Source organism: Uranotaenia lowii, chromosome 2, assembly GCF_029784155.1.
Source record: "Uranotaenia lowii strain MFRU-FL chromosome 2, ASM2978415v1, whole genome shotgun sequence".
Classification (NCBI taxonomy): Eukaryota; Metazoa; Arthropoda; class Insecta; order Diptera; family Culicidae; genus Uranotaenia; species Uranotaenia lowii.
In genome coordinates this window covers 107,282,009-107,306,432 of record NC_073692.1, presented here as the reverse complement: position 1 = coordinate 107,306,432, position 24,424 = coordinate 107,282,009, and the positions used below count along the sequence as shown (strand labels likewise).

The 24,424-nt window shown below is 38.0% G+C and overlaps 1 protein-coding gene across 6 annotated transcripts in view; it reads right to left on the bottom strand.

Moving 5' to 3' along the window:
• Positions 1 to 6,132: 6,132 nt before the first annotated feature.
• The window catches only part of LOC129744101 (protein bark beetle-like), a 99,551-nt gene continuing 81,259 nt past the window's right edge, over positions 6,133 to 24,424 (bottom strand). For 4 of the 6 annotated variants that reach the window (XM_055736464.1, XM_055736466.1, XM_055736467.1 and 1 more), the window contains exons 4-12: positions 18,179 to 24,408; positions 17,902 to 18,113; positions 17,489 to 17,844; positions 17,179 to 17,304; positions 16,770 to 16,793; positions 16,171 to 16,639; positions 15,885 to 16,106; positions 14,417 to 15,492; positions 6,133 to 7,744 (exon numbers count right to left, since the gene is read on the bottom strand). In XM_055736464.1, the coding sequence (XP_055592439.1) occupies positions 7,723 to 7,744; positions 14,417 to 15,492; positions 15,885 to 16,106; positions 16,171 to 16,639; positions 16,770 to 16,793; positions 17,179 to 17,304; positions 17,489 to 17,844; positions 17,902 to 18,113; positions 18,179 to 24,408 (8,737 nt within the window). In that variant the 3' untranslated portion in view covers positions 6,133 to 7,722. Of the gene's footprint in view, positions 7,745 to 14,416; positions 15,493 to 15,572; positions 15,593 to 15,884; positions 16,107 to 16,170; positions 16,640 to 16,769; positions 16,794 to 17,178; positions 17,305 to 17,488; positions 17,845 to 17,901; positions 18,114 to 18,178; positions 24,409 to 24,424 lie in introns of those variants that run through there. The other 2 variants (XM_055736469.1, XM_055736468.1) reach the window with 2 other exon arrangements.

Sequence of the window (24,424 nt, the reverse complement as noted above, 5' to 3'; positions counted from 1 at the left end):
TCATTTCAAAAAGTAAAAAAACAGATTACGGACCTCAGCTGTATTTCTTGGCTTGTAAGTACTACCAAAATTAAATAAAAATTTAAGCAAAGCAATAGCTTCAAATATAATTTCATTATTTTTCTTTTTTTAGGGAATTCGGGCCCCTTGCATTGGCGGTACAAAAATTACGCAATGATTTCAAACAGCCGGATACATCAGGAAAATGTAATATCAAGTAACATTTGCGACTCAAGTAATGTGCAGGTATTTGATGTAATATCACAACACTTTTTTTGATGTGTAGAAAAAAGCGATTAAGCGGTTGGAGTCATATTGATCCAAATCATTATTTTGGCTTTAGCATTGAAGTTACTAAACCGATTATCATCATCAATAGGTAGTAATAAACGATGTAGAAAACTTTAGAAATTTTGAAGTTTGGAGAAGGATTTAGCCTTGAGGCTTGAAAGGTGGGACCTGAGACTTGAGATTTGAGACATAAAACATATGAGACGTGAGACATAACAAGGAAGGCAAAGGAAAGTCTCATTTCTAAAGTTCATAATTTCACACTTCTAACGTCTCACTTCTCTCTTCTCATGTCTCACTTTTCACGTCTTGATTCTCACTTCGCACGTCTCAATTCTCAAGTGTCATTGGTCTCGTTTTTTTCCGCCTCATGTCTCACTTCTAATTTCTCAGGTTTCAGGTCTAACTCATGTCTCATGCCTCAGAAGTGTCGAGTCTCAGTTCTAAGGTGTAAGGTCTCATGTTTTAGATTCCATGTCGCAGTCTCGGGACTCGGGTTTCATGTGATGTCTCATTGTTTCAACTCTTATACCGTATTTGTTTATGCCGAGTGTTGCACTAGTGTTGCACTGGTTCACCACTAGGTGATGTCAAACTGTTTGTTTATTCGGACGGTGTTGCACTGGTTTTGACCTGGTGGAGTTCTGCTTACGGACGGTGGCTCACCGATAATTTTGCCAGTGTTGCGAGAGAGCGTGTGAGTGAGTGAGGTAGCAATACACTGACGACGATTTGTGTTTGTTTTTGTCGGGTACGGTGGAACACTGATTGAGGGGAGAAAACAAATACGGTATTAGAGTTGACCCAAGTCCCAACTTCAAAAAACTTAAAACTTTTTTGGGGAAAAACTTAATGTACAGTAAAGGGTGTTCGCATCAAAAAGGACTCGGTAGGCTATGCTTGAAAAAATTAGACGTAACTTTTAGGGCAGCAAACTTCTGACAAGCGTAAAAAGTGAAAAAAAAATCCATAAATATTGTTAAATAAAGATATATCTTCAAGTAGTGGAATCAAAAATGAGCAGCCAACCTCAAGAATTCACACGAGCCCGAATTAGTTTGGGTTGCCGTTTTTTTCGAATCAATTGGATCACTCTTCCTGTTCCTTAGATTCTGACGGAGGATCTGAGTTCCTGGTAGGACCTTTCCTGTTTTTTATTCCTCCATGTGTAAAAAGTTAATGGAAAAATCTTTTGGCTTTTGACATTAGGTCTATAGTTTTCAAAATGGCGCCCAAGCAAGAGGAGCTACGAGTCATAATTTTGTACATGTGTCGTGAAAATCCAAACTACACGCACGCAGAGATAGCAAAATCGTTGAACGTGGCGAGATCAACCGTCACCAAAGTAATAAAAGTGTTCGGGGAACGTATTCCGACAACTGGAAAGGCGGGATCTGAAGGAAATCGAAATCCGGGAGCCGCAGTGACGAACAGAAGAGTGGCTAGCACTTTTAAACCAACCTTGCATGAAGCTTGAAAACAATCCAGACTATCGACTTATAAGAAGGTAGTGACTGCTAATCGCAATGGAAAGTAAAACCTTACGGCAAAAACAAGCTCTCGGAAGCTGTATACGACATTGTTGACAAAATTTGATTGCGTGGTAATGGACGACGAAACCTACGCCAAGGCAGACTTCAGACAGCTTCCGGGACAAGATTATTTTACAGCAAACGGAAAGGTGCCATTTTCGAGCATATTCTATCAAAGTTAACTAAGAAATATCTCGTTTGGCAAGCTATCTGTACCAGTTGCTTGAAAAGCTACATTTTTGTTGCAACCGGGACCTTCAATCAGAAAATTTACGTGAAAGAGTGTCTACAAATCCGTTTGCTGGCTTTCCTGAAGAAACATGACTTGTCTGTGTTATTTTGACCAGACTATGCATCATGCCATCATGAAAAAAGGCCTTGGAGTGGTATGCCGCTAACAACATTCAGGTTGTGCCCAGGGATGAGAACCCTTCCAACACACCAGAACTTCGCCCAATCGGACAATATTGGGCGATAGTTGAGCAGAACCTTCAGAAGACCCAAAAACTATTAGCAGCGAGAAGCAGTTCAAAGCAAACTTGCGTTCTGCGGCAAAGAAAGTGGATAAGGTGACTGTACAAAATTTGATGACAGGCGTCAAACGAAAGGCTCGCTTATTTGGACTAGGTCAACCGTAATGTTCACAGAGCATTTTTTTCGTTTTTTATACATATTTTTTGAATTTCAAAATGAAAGGTACCTACTTTGATTTATTTAATACACAAATACTCGATTTACACGCAATTTAGTCAGATCACTTTTTTATCCGAACACCCTTTAGAACTCGCCTAATCCAAGTTTCCGCTCAATAGCATAAAAAAAATTCATGTTCTTACAGAGCTTTACGCCTGGATGATATGTAAAGGATAGGTTTATTCAATGTATTTCGTTTAATCTGAGGTTTCAGTCGAGGTGGTCCATTACACGATTACCATGGATAAACGGGTTTCTACTGTACATATTTAGAAACTGTCTTCAATTTATGATGAAATCTATGTATAATTTATGATGACATCGATAATTTATTTATCATTTATTCACTGTTAAAGAGAAGAAAAACTCTAGATTTATTTAAATTTTGCAATTAATCTAACGGAAACTAAAGTTTCATTTATGAAAGCTTGAAACTAACTTGAATTAAAGAATCCATTTAAAACACATATGCAAACTCATACGAACTCTTGAAGTTACAATTGTTTGAAAAGAAGCATCCCAGGTAGCAAAAAGTCACGTAGCTACTTAAAGTTCACATTTGGTTGAATAAAAGGTACTGAACGAACATAAAAAGTCTAAACAAGTTGCTCAGAACTTATTTTTGCGTTCTTAGTACCTTAAAAAGTCCGGATATTAATTTAGCCTATCGTGTTTAATGAAGAACTTCTTGCGAACCAAAAAGTACGTAAGAAGTTTGCGTGGAACCAAAAGCAATCTTCTTACGTACTTTTTGGTTTCATGCGAAGCTTCTAACGAACTTTTAAGTTCCATGAGGAACTTCTATGGACCTTCAATGCGAATTGATTTGTGTCTAAAAATTTCAAATGGTTTGTTTATATTCTCTTCAGGCACGATCCTAGAGCTGGCTCTTGGGGGGTGATTTTCCAAATTTTCTAAATTCAGTCAGTAGAAAAGAACGTAAATATCAGCCTGTTTTATGAAAATTCTGGTTACTTGGGATGTCATTGAAATATATAAGGTACACCGGGGTAAGTGGGGACGGGTTTTCGTATAGTTCTAATTTAAAAAATCATTAAAAAAATCAGCAGTGGATCAATTTTTGATAAAATCACGTTCAATGTGATTCGGAACATTTAACAATGCTGAAAAGATGAGCTTGATAGACGCAAAGCTAAAACAGTTATCACGTAAATTGTTATGGACTGCTGGTTTCTTCACTTACCCCGCGTTATGGGGACGGTAGATTTTCCCTTTGATTTCTCTGGAAATTTTCAACAAATTTGTGTTTTCTTGGTGGAATACGAGCGTTGAGCGGGGGCCCAACGAGCGAGGTGGTTAGATCAAGTGGAGCGTGATCTGGCGAACGTGGGGTGCCCGAGGAATTGGAGAACGGTTACCATGGACCGAGTGAATTTTAGGAATTATGTTCGTCAAGTTATGTCGTGAGACGGAATACTATGTAAATAAAAAAAAAATTGTGTAATACGTCACTTTATTGCTCGAACCGTTAAAAATTTTTAAAAAAGTTCATGGTACTATTAGTAAAGCATGATTATTGTGTGTAATTTATGTTGCAACACACGAGATCCGATTTTATCGAAAATATATACTTGTTGAACTTGTTGTTCTTGTTACAGAAAAAACAAGTACTTTTCCCAACTTTTCATGATCCGAATGCTAAATAAAGCTGAATTGTACTGAATGAAGGAGAGAAAATTTAAAAATGTGTAAACATCAAGTATGTATTAAGCCGTCCCCACTTACCCCAGGTAGGGTTTGGAGACAACATTTTAGAGTTTTGTAAATAAACTCTTTTTCCTTCATTTTTAACCGTCGTTTCTTTCCCTACCTAACTGGTTATTTCGAATGTAACGATTGTTTCAATGTAGAGTGTTTTGTCAAGAGCCAGCTAGTTTACGAGAAATTGGCGATTTAAAAAGATGCACATCAATTCGATATCGTAGTTAAAAATAGAAAATTAACAAAAAGTCACCGTAAACATCCGCTATTGTCGGAAACTAATCCCTTTTACAGTTATCGGATAGATTTCAAGTAAATTAAACATTCTGCATTAAAAGTTTGAAAAAATAGTTCACAGTATTGTTTTAATAGACATCGTCCCCACTTACCCCGGTGTACCTTACATTAATATATTTCAATTTGGAAATGAAAGATGATTTGAAGCAACTTTAGTTTTGGAATTCGTCCAGCTTTTGTTGAGGCATAACTGGATCAAATTCCATATATTTGATATTTTTTGGTACCGTCAACTGGGGCATCATGCAACAATTTTCAACTTCAGCGGCTTCTAAAAACTTGATGTCCACAGATAATCATAGCTTGTAGGACGTCTAATTAACATAGTCAGAGAATTAATTGTTTTCTCCAGATATATTTAAATTCACCCTTCCAAGATAAAGGGGTTCCGTGCTACAAACTTTGTTTTTAATGAAAAATCAAATTAAAACATTTGAAAATAAATAGCTGTTTTTTTATAAAGCGCTAATTCCAGTAATATTTGGTTTTGTTCGAACTAAATTTTTCATTTTTTCTGTCAAAAATTTTTAATGAGAGAAAGGCAAGAAGGTGCTGCATATATTTATGGGTTAAAAATACAACAACAAATTCTGCTAGCAGAAATCATAAAAATTGATGTTCGGATGGATGTAATTTTGAAATTAACAAATGCGTGATGCGAAACAATCGTATTCCTGCATATTGAAAAAAGATTTGAAAGGTGATGATATTACATTTTGATGCATCTATTGTACATCTATTGCTTGATTTTTTAAATTTTTTCTATGCGAATAAAAAACTTTAAAAAAACTATCTCACAATGTGAGAAATTATGTCATGATCATTTTGATATCATTAAATGATAACTTTATTGCATTAATTAAAATAAAAATTAAATTTGTGTTGCGGTATACAAATATTGCATCTAAACCAGCTGTTGCGTGATCCCCCGGTATTCAACTTATCCTATTTGATTTTTTTAAACTATCATTGAAATTTAACATAAATAGTGCCAGTTATCTATCAATACTTGGTCGATCTGATATTGCGTTTGGTACGGTGATCTTCAGGTTTACCTACTTGTGACAGTGCTGGAAAAGGTACTACGGCCATTCGTTTGGAGGCGGCGAAATCGATGAGTCTGACGCCATTTTCGTAGGTCAGCTGGTAAACCTTCCAATTGTCCGTTTGAATCCCTCCTCCTGGCCGACTTGAGCGTTAAAATCCCTGATGACGATCTTAATTGTGGATTTTCTAAGGTTCGATAAAAACTTGAATGACAGTTAAAAAATTGCTCGGATAATGTGTATGCCTCTTCTCCTTATCTGGCGATCGTCCAAAATTGGTAGATTAAGCAAGAATTATGACCTGAACCAAAATGATAGTTATAAATATATATTTTTTCGATTTGTTGTGTTTTTGTTTGTTTATTACCTACCTGTTACAACCGAAAGAAATAGCAAAAAAGTATCAGTTAGTTATTCATTGATGTTTCTGCAAACGAGTATTCTTTGAATCTGTGTAGCACTTTTAAAAAAAAATTGAATTCGGATATTTAGAACAACAAGAGAAACAAATCAGCTACAAATTTCAACATTCATAAAATTTATTTCATCGTTCGAACGCTTCTCAGTTACCTATAACTTTAACAATAAGTTCTCTATACTGGACGCACATCGTATCTTACATTTGCGCATGGTCAAATTTAACTAATTATGCTTAAATTAAGCTGGACTAAGATCAAATTAAATTAAACGATTGGACGGATCCAAAATTAAATCGAATGAAATAGACTAATTCGACGCGACTCCACCTGATTGCATAATTTAAAAATAATTCTCTGCTCGCATCTGTAATTGTTTTTTTTTTTTGTTCATTTCTTATGAAATAACGATTGCATTGGTTCCTGATTAGTCTGTTTCGTCAAATACCTGCTGCATTGAAATAATCAACGGCCCAGCAAGAAAAAGAACCTAATTCGTCATGGAAAATACCATGGCTCTGTTACGCCAGGCATGGTTGATAACGCAATACTCCCGTCGAGCGACACGACTTAGACATCTCAGAAGGTTTATATTTTTTATGCTTACTCCTGAAACTTAACGTCAACAATATAGATGCTACTATGACTATGTTGGATTGTTCTGCCTTCCGTAGATTTTTTTTTTCTTTCTAAATAATCATTGAACAGCTCATAAGCTGTGGCGAACCCATAGTTTACAATACACAAATGTTTCCCATTCAATCGCATCGGTTGTGGGGCAGGAAGCTGCATATTTAAGATTATCTCTTGCCCGGCGTGATTAGATTTCATTGACCTGTTTCGAAAACATAAACTAGCACTTTCTAGTAACTATCGCCAGCTCGTGGGCGCACGGGATACAAAACGCGTTTCGATTCAATCACAGACATTGCATTGGGATTGTTGAATACATTTTTTGCTACCAAGTTTACATTTCCAATTTCGTTGTTGCTTCCTTTTTTTGAGAAACTCTCTGAATTCATTTTTTTTTTTAATATTTCATGCAAGCCAGAAGAAAACTCCTCTCTGATGTCTTCTTTATTAGTTCATATCTGTGACTGAATTAACTTTTTTACGATTTTTCCTATTCTATGCTTGTGATGACGTTTCCGATTGCGATCTCAAAAAAGACTCTACCGATTAATATTGATCTTTAACTGCTATTATCACGAGTTCGATTTTAAAAATAAAATTTGATTGAAAATCTTACAATTTATACAATTTTACAGTTTCATTAATACGCTGGTCAAACCAGTCAAACAGTTTTAGACCGTATCAGTACCCTTATTACAGTTCTGGTCGTCTCCCTTTCGTCAAGTACGGTTTCGTTAAACTTCCACGATGTGTCGAATCTTTCACGCAAGAAACGGTTCAGTTTCTTGTGTGCAGTATTGCGTGCAAATTAATGCACGTGCCTTCGCGCGTTTCTTACTTCTTACATATTTTAATACCTAAATTTCCTTCATGATTTCGTTCGATCGTTTAATCTACAATAATGCTCACCGAGAGCTAAATATTCGGACTAAGGCTTTCTATCTCTTGAATTCGACTTACTCGAAACCTGTTGAACACAAAGCTAGCATTCGGTAAAAGTTAGTTTTTAATAAGGTTTTCTCTCTCTAGGATTGATCCATTCGGCTGGCAGGATGACGATGTCGGCTTTTTTTTGGCGAGTAGCGAAGTCAGTCAGTGTATGACTGTACCATTACTGTATCAAATTGGAAATTGATTGTTGGGTTAGCTTTTCGAAAGTAATTTTTCAGAAAAATTATATGATTCGAATAGGGATTCAATTCTTTTTTTTTCAATTTTACACATTTGAGCCTTAATTTAAAGTGTTCAGGTAAAATTCCTTGATTCAGTTGTGGGATTTCAAAGTTCTGTTTTTATTGGTAGTAAGAAATAATCAAAATGGAAGCGAAATTCAATACATACTTTGAAATGATAAAAAAAGATTTTACACCTAGTTTGGACCTCGATTATATGAATAAGTGATCAAGATCCTTTGAAAAAATTTGAACCTTATATTAAGATATGAAAATTTTAATTTGTTAACATGAATAATCAACACTGGAAATAATACAATCATTGCAACATTTAGGTATATGGAATTCCAGATGTTACAATTTTATTTCAATTTTTTAGAAAAAAAAATCTATTTAGCTTAGTTAGAACCATTATTGAAAATTCTAAATCTTAAATTGAAAAACTTCAAGGTTGAGTACAATATTTGAGAAACAAAATTCAGTAGAACAAATCCAGAATTTTTTTTAAAACTTTTCCAAGCAAATTTTGATGTCTAAATCAGCATAACGCTGATATATTCTGAGGTTATTCCATACCAAATACCTATGCTTTCAAAATACATTTTGAAACGGGGGTTAAACGAGGTATCATTAAGGTTTCAGTGAAACCCGCACTTGACAGGAATGAGGTATCCGAATATGGAAATTGAGACTCAAATTTTGGAAATGCACCATCTTTATTCGGGCATAATGATACCAAATTTAACATTCTAGATATGATAGCGAAACGGGGTATAAATTCGCCAAAAAGTTCTGCTCGGGTTGCCATTCAATTGACATTATTTTATATTAAACATTTACTATAAGTAAAGACGCCAGAATCTTGCATTCTTCAGCGTTTCATATCATTGTTTTTATTTTATATTTTAAATCATTTTAAATATTTGGAAATGATGTGATCTCCCGTATGTTTTTTGATGGCTTTTGGGGCCACCAAGCATTAGTGTAAAATTTTAGATAAATTTGTTGATTCCTGAATGAGCGCAACGCGTTTCAGTTTTGTATGGAAATTTGTTTAGAAGAACAAAGTTTTTGCATATTAAATCATCCAGGAAATTCAATAACGCTTGAAATGAAGTTTTTGGTTTTGTCTAATGTTAAGCTTCATTTTTTTGCTTACATGAGAAAGAGCGTAGTATTTCACGAAAAAAGTTATAACCATTTGAAAATAAAAAAAATCTGAATCCATTGAAAAGTACTTCAAATAAGCAGGTTGATTGCTAGATCCTTTAATAATTTCATGAAATGTCTTTGTCATGGTTATTAAGGTCATTAAACTCATTGACAGTACAAAGCGGTCCGGCCCGGATGCCCGAATATTGTAGAAAACTACCCGTTTTTTGCCCGGTTTTATCTACAATAATTGGAAAATTTAACAAACATCTCAAATCAAGTTTTAAATTTTTTCATCATAAAAAGATTTCTTAAACGTTCGGATCCCTCGAACATGAATTGAACACTGCTGATGTGTTTCGACAAACATATTTACAATTATTTTTCTCCACCTACTCCCAATTTTTTTTGGATCATTGTTTGGAACTTGTTAAGATTTTCCCGGATATTGCCTGATTTTTTAAATGAAAAATTTTAAATAAATTGCCCGGATTTTGCCAGGTTTTTCAAAACGTTTGCCCGGAATTACTCGGTCCGACTATGTGCAAAAAGTATTCTGGAATGCTAAGGTTAAACATCTTGCAAACAAGCAGTTATAAATGCTTTAATCAACAATTTTGAATTATTTTCTGTGTAACATCAAATATTATTTCTGAGATACTAGTTAGGATTGTGGTTTGTTCACATGAAATGTACTGAAGGAATCAAGGAAAATTAATAATAATTTTTTTAAATTTCAGTAGATCGTTGACGATTATTTATGATTTTTTTTATACAAAATTTCCATACAATATAAAAATGCGTTGCGCTAAATCAGTACTCAATAAATCGCTTTCAAAAATTGTATTGCTATTTCAGGCAACAAAAGTAGCCAAAAAAAGTTATGAGAGGTGTAAAACTTAATAAACTCGAAATGTTCATACACGGCTTGCTGCGGTCTAACAAACATCAAGAAAAAAATTATAAAAGTACGATTTCTCACAATTACAAATTTGATACTCAATGCAACAAATGGCTAATTATTACTGTTACTTAAATTTAGATTTTCGAACAGGGAACTATCTTCAGGAATAGAACTCAATTTTACAATTCCTTCTTATGTATTTCAAATACAAAGTTAATCATTCAGTATTCATTATTTATAATTCCAAGCTCAAAATAGTGCTATTTGAAAACTCTCAATCGAACTTCACAGCTTTGAATATATAAAATAATTTAAAAGCTATGACTTGCTACTAGCGAAGATTCACAGATTAAAACAGAGCATTATTAATTTATAAAAAAAAACTTTTGCAGCATTCAAAATTAAATAATTCATTCTGCACTCCTTAATTCGAATCTTCAATTTGGAATTCTGATCCTAAATAAATATTTCTGAAGACTGAATTTTGTAATCTGAGTTTTGAGTTTTCAATGCTGAATTCTCTATAATTTAAATTAGCATTTCAGTCAGAAGGAAGCAAGTATTAGAATCTACAGTTTGCCCGACGTTTCGGCTTTGGTTTTGGCCTTCCTTCCCTTGAGGAAGGCCAAGACCAAAGACCGAAACGTTGGGTGAACTGTAGATTATAATACTTGCAAGGAAGGTAGGCGAAAACCAAAAGCCGAAACGTCGAGCAAATTGCAAATTCTAGTATTTGCTTCCTTCTGACTGAAATGCCAATTTAAATTATATAGAAAAATATATTCATCAGTCGATGAAAACTACCAAAAATGATGAATTCAACATTTAGGATTCAGTATTCAGAATATAAAATAGTAATTTAAAGTTTAGAATCAAGAATTCAAATTTTACTCTTTAGATTTCAAAATTTAAATTACAGAATTGTAATTTCAAAATTCAATACTCAAAAATTTAATTTATGAATTCATAAATTTGATTCCAAAACTCGAAATTCAAAGTTCAGAATACATACAGTCGAACCTGGATAAGAGAGAACTGGATAAGCAAGAAGTCTCTACAAGTGATAGAAATCACCAGCCCGTTCCCATGATTTTTAGGCCCAAAACGTCTATAAGCGAGAATGAAAAACCTCAAAATCATGAAAGAAAAGCTTGAATTTTCTTCTTGGATAGGCCAAGCAAAATGGTGAAATTGACATTCCTTAACTGAAATTTTACTACTAGGAATAACATTGTGGAACGAACGGAAGTATCATACCTTTATTTTATCAGAAAACACAAAAAATATTGAATTGATTTGAGTTTCTTTTTGTTTCTCACCTTTAGAAAAAGAAAATGGATATGTTAAAAAATAAGATTCTTTAAGTGCGAAATAAAGTTCGGTCCATTGGACTCTCGCTTATCCAGGTCGACTGTAGTTATGAATTCATATTTTAGAGTCGAAATAAGGAACTAAGAATTCAGAATTCAAAACTTGATTACATTACAGTAACACGACACAAAATTCAGATTTTTAAGCTCAGGATCTAGAACTCAAAACTACTAATTAAGAATCTAGAATAAGGTTGCCAGAATTTTTTCAGCACGTACCTGGACCGGACAATCCGGGCTATTTTCATCTAAAACCTGGCAAAATCCGGGCATTTGATTCCAAAATGTCAACCAAAAATCCGGGCAATATCCGGGCAAATTTGGTCCAAATCAAGGAATTTTTCAACACAAATCAAGGAAAAAAACCATGAAAAAAATTTTTTTTCATCAGAAGTTTTTGAATCGTATTTTACGCTTTCGAAAAAATTTCTCATGGTTATTTTTATTAAACTTGTTAAAAAAATCGTTTTAGACGCATAAATAAAAAAAAATTACTAGGTACAAAATTTGTTTTTTTTTTTGGCAAATAAAGTGAATAAATCCGGGCAAAATCCGGGCATTTTAACTGAAATCCGGGCAACCGGGCCGGGGCGGACTTCTGTCAAATTTGTGTTAAATATCCGGGCAAACCCGGATAAAACCGGGCAATCTGGTAACCTTAATCTTGAATTCTATACACAGAAAACCAGATTCATTTAAATTTAAGAACTCGTCGTTTTGAATGTCAGATTCCAAATTGTGAGTTCTGATTTTTTCTATCTTCAAGTTCAAATTTCAGGACAAAAATCTGAATTTGGATATATGAATGTTGAAACTTTTTTCTATTTCAGAATTCAGGACACAGAACTTAAAATTTGTAGTTCATAATATCGAGTTCTTAATTGTGAATTTTCAGTTCTTAACCCTGAATCTTGGATCCAGAAATCCGAGATATCCGAATTCATATTCTGAATTTAAGACTCAAACTTACTCAAGAAAAGAATATTCTCAATACAGAATTGTCAATTGAAATTTAAGATTTCTTTAAAAGGATCTTCAACGGCTATCAGTGTCGGATTTATAAGTAAAAACCGACAGTTTTTTTTAACTCCAACGTTTCGATCCTTATTGAATTTTCATCAGAGGTGATCAAGTGTAGTTTTCTGGTTAAGCTTGATTCGCCTTATCTAGAACTGCTGCCATTGGGCTTTGTTGACGAATTTTCGCTTGTCTGTTGAATTTTGGGTGTTTTTACAATTTTCTGCATCGGAGTTTTGCAAGTGTCTCGAAATTAACTCGAAAACTAACAACTCGAAATCCAAAACAGTTCACATTGCAAGGTTCCGATGTAGAAAGTTGTAAAAACACCCCAAATACAACAGGCATATGAATATTTTTTGAAAACTTGTCAACAAAAGCAGTCATTAGGTTTTGTTCAAGATAAGCCAAATCAAACTTAACGAGAAAACGACACTTTATCGACCTTGATGAAGAACCCAGATGGATCGAAACGTTGGAGTTAAACACAGTCGTTTCAGTTCAAAATTCTGTATTGAGAATATTGTATTAAGAATTCTTAACCCAAGATAAACCAAATCAAACTTAACAAGAAAACGACACTTTATCGCCCCTGATGGAATCGAGACGTTAGAGTAAGAAACAATCGTTTTTACTTAAAAAATAAAAACAGCCATCAAGAAATCCTTTAAAAAAATCCACCAAAACAGTCGTTCCATTCATTAAGATTTCAGATTTCTAAATACTAAACTAAGGATTCAGGATTAAAAAAAATCGGATTTCCTATCTGTGAGTTCTGGAAGGAAATCCGACTTCTAAATTTTGAGTTCTGTACCATGAATTTTGATTTCTCACCTTTCAATTCTGAGTTCTCCATCCTGAATTCCACATAATGAATCCATAGATATCATGTATCATGTATCCAAAACTCAGCAATTTGAGTCTTGTTTCCAAAATTCTGAATTTCGGATGCTGGATTTTGAATCCAAGATTATTTAAATTGAATCAAACATTCTGAGTTAAATTTTTAACATTATTTATTCTGGCTTCTGAGTTTTGAGTTTTAAAGTTCAGATTAATGATTTCTGGTTTCAAGGAAAAAAATAAATTCCAGCATTCAGAGTTCAGAACTCTGATTTAAAACTTGAAATTCAGATTAAAGTTCTGAAGTTGAAAAAAGTAATTCAGAATTGAGATTTTTTGTTTGAAAGATTCAGAACTCAGAGTTAAGAATATTTAATGAATGTTCATCGATTCTATTACTAAAATTTAGAAAAGCAATTCAAATCAAAATCCGAAAAAAATGTTTGAATTCCAAAGTTCAAATAGGGAATTCAGAATAATTAAAAAATTTAATTTATTTAATACCTAGTTTCATAATTATTTATTTTGATTTGAAAGTGACATAAAAATTCAAGCCTAAAATGTTATTTTTTGTTACCTTTATTGACTTCTGGATTTCAAACTTTAATGGGTGTTCAAATAAATTTTTAATTTCAAATTAAATATTATAATTTTTAAAATATAATTAATGGTGACGAGAAGAATATTTGGATAAATTTGTGAATGTTCCTATTTGTACGATCATATTTCAGGATTTCGTTTTTCATTTGCTTAGTGTATCATTCGATACCTGAATATATCAGTTCAAATTCTAAGTAATTATTTGAAAGGATCCATTTTTTTGGAATCAGTCTTTTTGATTTTTGTACAAATTGTCTAAGCATATTTTAGTGATTATACAGGTGCAATAATAAAATGTCTTACAAGTTGTGCTCTTTTTCAAGTTTTAACTGCCAATCAACATTGCAATAGATTTAGCAATCATACACATTATTACCAATTTCGATAGATGGCTGCATTGCTTTTTCATTCGATGTTCAAATTTTCAGTTATGTGCAATTTACAGCATGGTGCAATTGTTAGCTCTCGAAATCCGATTGTCAATCGACCATCCCACCAGCCAAGAAGAAGTTCCAAATTTTGATTTATTCGATGCATTGGTTCCGAATACGTTTGGCAGCACAAGAAACATTAACTAGAGGTATTATTGTACAAGTGCTTAACGACGTTGTTGGTTAAAAAACAGCGAAGCTGCGCTCACAGATCACAGATTCTCAAAGACTACTACTTTACACTACCTTAAAAATTATACACATAAACTATACTTTAAAAACAAAGATGGCGCTTACATAGCAGTCTCGAGGGGTTGTGAATAGCTGCGGCTGTCGGCACTCAACATTTCGGCCATCGGCGGCAGAGCTTCGTCGAAGTTCGTTTCGAGCAGCGCTTCCGATCGGGACCGGTTGTAGGTGGTTCGTTGCGGCGAGGCCGGTGTCGGTGGAATCGGAGGTGCCGTCATCGTTTCTGTTGGAGACGCTTCGTACACTGTCTTTGGTCTTCGTTGGCTGGCTGCGTTGCCGATATCTATTCGAGGTGGCGGAATGATGGATTCCCTTTCGCGGCCTGGGGTAGCATATTTCTTAACCGCTTTCATGTAGGAATCTGGTCGACGAATATCCCGATCATTGTCGACGTTCGGGGATACTACTGCCGTTGGTTGAGTGAACCCATTGTGGGGCGGTCGACGGATCTGTATCGACGGTTGTTGGTATTCGTGAGGTGAGTATGGCAGTGAAGGGTTCCCACTTTCCTGAGAGTTGCGATTTGAGTTCGGTAGGAAACTGGTGTGACCCTGTGGCATTGGAGCGTATTCGGGCAATCGGTTCTTCAGTTCACTCAAGAATGACAGATTGTCTCCTCGAACACGCATCGGAAGAGTGCTGGAGTTACCGTAATAGTCCGAACCTGTATCCTCGTTTTCAACAGGGTGATGGATGATTGGAGTATCTTCGTTAATCGCGGTACTTATCGAGTTGTTTCTCGTGATTCCCGAATAGGTCGTCGAGTTATCTCGGAATCCTTCGTTTCGGAATGCCAACTCAAACGCTGTACTGCCTCCGTGAGAGCTGTAGTCTGGCAGTCCGTAGACTTTGGTTGGGCGTGTTGGACTTCCGTCATTGGAATGCTGCATGTAATCTCCACCCCCATTGGTAACGTTCGCATCGCTGTAACCCATCTGACTTTTCAGTTGATCCGCGTACTCGTTACCGTAGGCTTGTTGCTGCTTATCGTAGGCATCATAGTTGGTCTCCGAACTTAGCACACTCTTATCGACCGATTCGATCGATCCGTTTGAGGCCATCTTCTTGTAGTCAGTGGTTCCAGTCGTTACTGATCTAAGGGTGTCCGTTGAACGAGATACGACCTGTGGGATTAGGAAAGTGGATTAGAGGTGCATTGAAACGAAGACTAAGCTAATTGATTTCATCCTGGTAGTGCACTTACTAATTTTAAACATCCGTGGGCTAGCGAAAAGCGTGAGATAAATCAGTGCATTGAATTAAAGAATTATTCAGAAAAGCAATATTGAACATATCTTTAAAAAGTTACGAAAACTTGAATATTAAAAACATAAGAGACATTAGGGATTCAGAGCTGTACATCCCGAATCAAGCTTACTAGAAAATACGTTATCTTCCCTCCGCAACTGATAGAAATAATTACTACATGACCTCGTTGATTGCTATAAGAGCACCTAAACAGCAACAAACCATACCATAATTGTCCCAAGCTACAACACCATTGTCAAATACTCACAAAGTTTCTCCTCCGTATCGAACCCTGCGGATCGATGCTGTTCAAACTGCGCAAACTCTGGCGAATACTGTTACGCCGCTGAAGACGCTGCTTCTGCCTGAAGCGGGACTTGAACACCCAGCACATACAGATCAACAGCAGCAGCAGGAACACCAAAATCAACGCAGACAGCATCGCGATCGCCACCGTATCGGCTTTCCAGAACAGTGGGTCAATTTGAACCTGGGTAAAAGAATGAAAAGTTTAGATAGGTTGATGCATCCGTATTTGAAGTGTTTCAACACACCTTAGGATCGATTTCACATAGGAAGGCATGCCGTTCGTGACATTCCTCGATCTCCACGTTTCGATAGATAAACGAAGTACAGCGATCTATATAGTTAGGATCCTGAATCCAAACTTTCTCAGCCGATCGCAGATAGCGGGACTGTTGTTCCAAGAACCTCCACAACACGTCGTAATCCCCATGAATGAAAGGCAACGAGGCATTGTCCGAACGGCAGAAATCTCTGGCTTCCCGGAAGCTCATCGGTGCCCCGACATACATGTAGCAAGTGTCCACGAGCAAGGTCCACCCGGGAGGGCATTTTCCATCAAGTACTGTTAGATTGTTCATATGCAGCGGCAGGTATTGAACTTCCAGGAGCTGCGGGTCATCGTAACGGTCTCGAATACGGCCTCCTACTGCTAGCGTTTCGTTGAAGCTCCAGAAGTTGTGCTTGGCATCGATTTTCGTCTTCCACACGTCCAAAGTACTATAAACAGTCAAAAATGTAAGCGTAATTTTGCAAAAAAAAATTTCCAACCAAATCAATATTTACACAATACAATTTACACAACGTAACAGAACAACAGATAAAATAAAATAGTAACATCTACACGTACCTATTCCAGAACTGGAAGTCAAATCTGCGAACACATTCGTACGGTCGTGTCATGCAGATGAGAGTAGTTAGTGGAGGTATATGTAAATAAAATAGAAGAAACAAAGCATGCAAATTTTGAAATTGTTTCAACCAAAATTTTGTGTTAAGTTCGGCATTGATATATATTTTTGTATTCTATGTTTCTTATCTACAACGTTTTGTATTGAAAATAGATTCATGAACTGCCTATTGATTTATTCGTCTGTTGATCACAGAAGGTTGTTCAATAAGCAAGGTCATACAACTTTTTTACAGTTGATTAAACTATCTAACAGCTCAAGAATAAACAATCTCACCTTCAGTATTGGAATAAAACCCCTTTTTCAAATTACAGTCCCCTATAAAAATATAACTAAAAATGTACTTACATAGATCGGTTGACTGTTATCATTTCATAATCATTGTCCGGGTTGGCGAAGATGTTGTCAATGTAGTGTTGTCCAGCGGTTCCTGCCACGATCGTAGCTCTTCCGCTCCAATCGGTTGCTACATTACTGAAATGAATCAAAAGGTTGCTTTATTAAGAAGGCGCTCTTTTTAAACTTTATCAGTTATTAACGGATAAGTTGAAATAAAATGTATAAGTAATAATCCAGAATAAAGCAAACGCTTCCTTCGAAAAGTTTATGCTCGAGTATCGTGTCCTTAATCGCACTTGGGCCGATAAGGCATACTCACTCATAAAATCCATTATGCGACGTCGTCTGATAGATCGGCAACCGAACTCGATCGAATCCGGAAACCTCGATGATGCGACCTCCTCGATTACTGTGCACGTAGTTGTAGCTGAAATTGGACACAACCTGTCTCAACACCACAACATCCCGGAATCCGGCTTCGTTCTGGGAGAAATAGTTGTTGTGAACGGTGACTTCCTGATATGGTGAAGATTGACGCCCCTCGACGTAAAGTGCCGGCCTGTTTCGGTTCTTCACGAAAAGATTGTTATGAACCCATCCTCTGAGCGACGTTGCCGACCCCCTAGAATCAGCCCGTATCGATAGACCTCCTTGGTTTTCTTGCAGCAAGTTGTTCTAAAAGATGGAATAGTTATAAAGTCTGTTTCAATTGAATCATTCTTCACGTCTCACCCTAAAATATAATGTCTGCATGTTCTGGACGTCTACTCGGACGGTGGCTTCACAGGAGGAAAAATTCCCATACAACTGTCGACAGTTGCGTACGAATCGATTGCGTTCCAACGTAAGAATTGGCGACACCTCACCAACAGTGGAATAGTGAAGCGCACCTCCAACGCATCCCATAATCTCCGAGTTGGAAATGTTGTGCTGAGCGTCACGATCTACGAAGAAAATAACAATCGAATTTATCTTTCAATTAAGCTTAGAAGATATCGAATGAACTCACTGAATCCAATGGCAGAAATAGGAAGCGTAACAATTTCAGCAATGAACCCGTGTCTTGCCGGTGCACCACTAGCAATCAGTCGCACACTCAAAGCCGGTTCTTCCGTTTTGAAAAGTTTCTTCTGATTATCGCTGTCAGCATCTACGATTCCGATGACTTTCGCACTAACGTTGTAGATGTCTCCATCGAGCAGTTGGATCATATCTCGCCGTCCGTATTCCTTGGAGTGGTTGAACAAATTCGATTGCAGCAACCTGAAGCCCAAAGGCTTCACTCGGTATGCGCTTTTGAAAATCTTAACGCAGTTCACAGGATTATTATCGTACTTGTAATAGACCAGTACTCGTTCTTCCAGTGTTATTTCTTTGTTGGTATCGCAGATGTCGATCATTGAGAACAAATTGTACGGTAGATCGAGGTCTTTCATCGGACTGTAGCTGGACTCATCACTCTCACGACCTTCACCAGTCAGTGAGATGGCATTGATCCCATGTCCCAAAGCCTCGAAGATGTTTAAGAAGTTCAAATGGATAGCATCGCTTGGAGACACCAAATTGACAGCATGATGAGCACTGTTTCGAATGTTAACGAAGCTGATACTCGGGTTCTTCGATATCGTTTGAACTGCCGGAGACTTTTCACCGTGAAGCATTCCTGCTCGTTCGATACGAACGAACTCCATAACACTTTCTACTGGTCTTGCTGTTCCGTGAGTGACAGCATCGTGAATCCTATGCTCGTACAAACTTGCCTCAAAATCTTGATTAGCGAAACGAACTCCTCCCCAATAATTCCTTTGCTCAGGTTCTCCATTACAACTTATGAACACAAACTCGGAATCCCACTGACACTCGTGACGTCTCCCGTACAACTGACCGTTCAAACGTTCCGGACATTCTTCCAATCGAAGTTCGTCTCCATGGCACTCCATCGGTTCGACCCACGTCCAAATTCGGGTTAAAGAGTTCGTATGGAACTCTATGCGACGATCATGTCCGAAGAACACGTCCAATGGATCATATCCCAGCTCTCGGCAAACAACTTGTGCATTTCGCTCCGTAAACCTACGATCACAAATCGGAATCCATTGAAGAGTTGTGTGGTTGTAATACTCCAAAAAACCCTCTCTTATTTTATCATTTTCCCGATCGCTTCCCGAACAGTTCCGATTAGCGCACAGCCGAATCGAGTCGTAGTTGATCATATTTTCCAAAGACCGCTCCACACGATTCATCTGCTCAGAAGCACTTTGGAAAGGTCGCATCACAATCTCAGCATCACGAGTTCCCCTAGCTATTAAAGTGCCTAACACTAGAATGCCAACATTGGGAGCAAATTCCATTACAACACCCGGAAATATATTCATCGTTACTCCTGGCATCACTGTGATGTCTGCCTTGATAACATACGGCTGCTCCCGTCTGAAAATCGATAAATCTTCTGTTATGCGTCCTCCTAGATTGTCCAAATCAACGGATCGATTTCTAGATAATGAAACGGAAACACTTCCATCGATTGCATCTTCCACCAAGTAAGGTCTATACTGGGCCTCTGCATGATTATTCCAGTCATCGAAATCAAAAATTCTCGTTTTGATGTGCTCCTCATCCTGCGAACCCCACCAATTCTCTTTAACGTCCAAGAAGTTGTTCAACCTAGCTGATTTAATTCCCGCAATCAAATCGTAATCCTGTTCATTATTCGAAATCACGTTCCGATAGATCCTTATCTTTTGAACGCCTCCAAAGCCGATAACACAGGTCGGATCCTTAGCATTACCCCGATCACCTCGGATGAAGTTTCTCATTTCTGATCGTGTTGAAGCCACCTTCTCGTTGCTCTCGATGTGATTGAAAGCAAACATGGCTGGTATTTCGCCAAGAATTTCGCTCTGACTGTCCGATCGGAACTCGACCAAATACTTGCCAGAATTCCGCACAATCTTATTGTTGTCGATTCGCAACTTCTTCTCCATTCCCTTGAACCCGATCAGTCCATGGGCACAAACGTTTTCCGAAAAAATGTTCGACGATATGTTTACCGCAGCGTAGTGGCCGTCGATAATTATACCGAACTTCCTATTTCTGGCCCAAGTATCGTTACCCAGGAACACGGAATGCGTGAAATTCTCGTTGTACTGCCAAACATATGGCAAACTCAACTCCAATCCACCGAACGAGTTACTTTCAACCGTTGTGTCCTGCAAAACGTAGTGGAACAAGTTGTTCGAGGAGCGAAGATCTTTGGAGAACTGTCGAATTCCTCGCCCGTTATCTCTGATCATACTGTTGTTGATGTGAATGGTTATCTCCGAGATATTGCTCTCGTGTACATCCCAAAAGGGTGAATGAATGAAAACGGCTTCCTCCCGATTGTGACTGATCTCGCAGTTTATCAATTTTATGGATTCGTTAGCTTTGCGAAGGTAAATTTCGCTCTGCTCTCCTAGATACCGATTATAATATGTACCGGTGATACCTCGGAAGTTACGTTGGATTTTGGTTGAAGTTATCTGTAGCGTTGGCACCGGACCTCGAACGATTCTGTTATAAATGTTTTGGATGGGTGCTTGAATCGAGCGTAGTACGATTACGGCACCTCCAAGAGCGTTGTGACCACTTTTGTATTGGAGAATTGCTCCATAGCTGCTCGTTGTTAGTGGAAATACCGAAACATCTCGTTTCACTTGCCACACGTCGGAGTTTGTGTTCCCGGCTAGCGAATCGTAGATCCAGATGTTTTCCGTTGACCTGTTTTCAATCGGGTTGAGCAGCTGAACACCGATAACGTAACCTGGTTGACAACGAACAGTGATGGTTTTTTCAACGGGTGCATCTCGAACAGGAAGTGTGATTATATGTTTGATTTGCCATTGATCGATGTCGATATTGTGTGAATCTCGAGGTAACATTATAGGTCTGTAGTCGGAATCATCTACGTTGAAGTCCGGAACCATGTTGAACCAACTGGTAATTTCTCTTTGGTCTAGAGCTGAGATCACTGAGTCATGGTTGATTCCGGAAGCTCGATTATCTTTTATGATACTACCATGGATTTTCATTCCTAGTTGACTTATACTAATACCGTTTCCGCGATTACTTAAAAACTCAGAATTCTTTATATTATTGACTGAAGTTCCAGCGTAGATGTCCGAATAAATAATTCCCAGACCATCTTGAAGGTTCTCAACCACTCGGATACTATCTAGATTATGCCTGGCAAAGTCCATCTGAAGAGCTGGTTTGAAAGTATTCGTCATGTAATCAAACAGCCCAGCTTTTTCGATGGTAACGTATTGAAGATCAGCCCGTTCTGCTAGAACTCCGAATCGTAAACCGGCCCATGCTCCTTCATAACATCGAACTCCAACGTCATTTTCGTGTGAACAAGAGTTCTCAAATTCTCCGTGAGATGCTCGTTCTGAACGGCACTGTGTTATATCGATATCATGTTCTAAACAGCGTACGTTTGATAGTAGTACATCCTCGGAAGTTCCAGCTCCAGGAACCTCAGATCGCTGCAGCCTCCAATCTCTTGGATTCAAAGCCAAACCCAATTGGTGACAAACCAGCGCTGCATTGATCATCGTCCAACCGTAATCACAAACCGTTCCCCATCGACCATCGATGTACACCTGCAATCGACCTTCATGGTCTGACTGACCACCGACTAACCTTACCGGGACTTTCGGTGTTTGAGGTTCTGCCGGTCCAAGATCCGGAACTGACTCCGTATCGATATCGACCGCCATATCTGGGTCCATCATGATAGCTTCGGTCGTGTCGTTATCCATCATAACTGCCTCCCGTTTCAAAGTGAACATAATATCATCCGGTTTTCGACCCCGAGCTTCCAATTTTCCAGTAACCATCATACCGACGCTTGGCGCAAAATTCAATATCACTCCCGAGTTTAATATCAATTTCCCGCCTGGTCTCACATTGATATCTCGCTCTACGGTGTAACTTCCCGAGGGTAATATCTCTTGACCATCAACTTCTCCCCCGATTCGATCACTACCTTCCTTGAAGAAGAACGGCACAAACTTAGCGTACTGAGCAATGGTTTGTGTACCTGGATTCGAATGATGCAGCAAATAAGGGAAGTATTCTATTTTCGCCAGATCGTATCGATCTTTCCGGTGGAACAATCGCTCGTAGACTTTTTCCTCATCCTGGTATCCAAGCCAGTTGTAGGTGACGTTTAAGGCTTTGCTTTGGTCGGAGAGTTGCGAGCCGACCTCGTATCTGGACTGTGGATTCGAAATGATATTTCGGAAAACTTCTACGTCGTTTGAACCAATCACAATCGGTGCAGCTACTCTGGATCGCGGATTCAATCGGCCTTCACCTCCGAGCCTCTCCCCTTCATCCTCAAGGGGCCCAAAAGCTTCCTTGATTATGTTATTTTTCACGAAATTTCTTGTAAACAGCAAATATTGTGTTTTGCTGTCCGTGTTAGTCGATAAACCAAGGGACACCACGTAGATACCCCTGTTGTACATGAAGTAATTATGCTGGATTATCAATCTAACAGGAAGAGCACGGAATTCTTCCCAAGGTTTGTTGCGTGTCAATATTGCTCCGTATTTTCCCCTCAGGAATTGGTTGTACTCGATTTTTCCTTCTAAATTGAGTATAGGACTTATAACGATTGAAATTTTATTCGAGTGCTCGAAGTTGTTGTGACCTATTTGTAGTCTCAGTCTTCTGTTTTCTATTGTTTCGAACCAGCAGGATTGAATATCGATCGCGTTGCTAGTGCTGTCATTGAACCAGTTCCCTGTTATGTTGACCCACGAATCTCCACAGTAGTTTCCGTGTAAAACACCAATCTCCAAATTTTTGACGATGTTTGAGTACTCAATGGTTGTGGTTTGATTGAATTCCAAAAACTCTTGGCGATCTTTCGTCGTTTGGTTTAACCATACCGAAAATCCATAACCACGGTTTGAGCTCAAAGAACTGCGAGATATGTTTCTATTTCCTCCGTAGTAAGTGATGTTGATACCATCTCCGGAGTTGAAACTGATTTTTGAGTCCGTTACATTGACGTCGCCAGCTCCACTAGTGACGTGCAAACCTGCCGCATGATTATTGTTTGTAATCGTTGAAGCGTGTACGTGAACCTGCGACCGCAGATTGTCGATGGCAATACCGCGACCACCATTGTCGGCAACCGTGGTCTGAGTCACGTTCAGATCATAAGCTTTCGTTGCACCTGCCGTTACACGAAAGTGTGCTAGCACTCGACTTCTTGACTCGGCTCGTAATCTAATGAACATTTTTTCCCTAGTGCTGGTTACACTTTGAGGTCTCGTAGAATTGCGAATGTTCCAGGACGCTAGCAAACGATCATTCTCAGACATTCCATCGTAGATTTGTATGGTTGCAGTTTCATTACGAGTCATTTCGAAAAAGACAAAGTGGAACGTTAGCACGTAGCCGGGACCTGTGTTTAGCAATTGTGAGCATTCTTTAGGCGAGAGAGCAAATTGTGACTGTTCGAACGATAGTTGTAGGGGGAATATCTGCCAAGCAGTTGTCGTGAGAGTACAGAAATCGAATACTTTGCTTCGATCAATTCTCTCATCCGCTCGTAGGTCGTGGCCAACATAACGTATTCCATCAGCTCCATTTTCTCTAACCGTAACGCTATCCAGCAGCGTTGATCCGTAACTTGAATTTACAAATATTCCGAACCCCCTGCTTCGTTTCACTGTCACTTCCTTGAAGGCAAACGCTGCTTCGTGTCTTGTAACGTTGATTCCTGTGTAAGACGAATGATCTATGGTTACGTGATCGAGGATCGGCGGAGTTCCTATAACTGATATGGCTGCCTCAGCACTGCCGCCTCTTCCGGTGCCAGCCCGGACAATTTCAACGTGACGCAACTCCGAAAGCGAAATGAAATCATATAGGATGTGATTGTGAGCCAACGTTTCCTTGCTTTCGGCATTTTCAAACCGTATTCCCCGCCAGTGAGGCGTCACTTGATCAAACAACGGCAAACACTGAACCCCGATATCACTATGGTAGTCACACACTCCCGATCCGATTTGTCTCGATTTCCAGTCACATTCAAACAGTGAACCTTCCTTCCCTGCGCACTTAGGATCCTCCAAAAGCAGCCTTGGGTCATAGTTCTGGATCTTATCCATCCAGTTCCAGAAACGACCTCCCTTGTATCCCATCTGTCGACAGGTTGTTTCATAATCGGCGATTGTCCAACTAAAAGATAAATTGT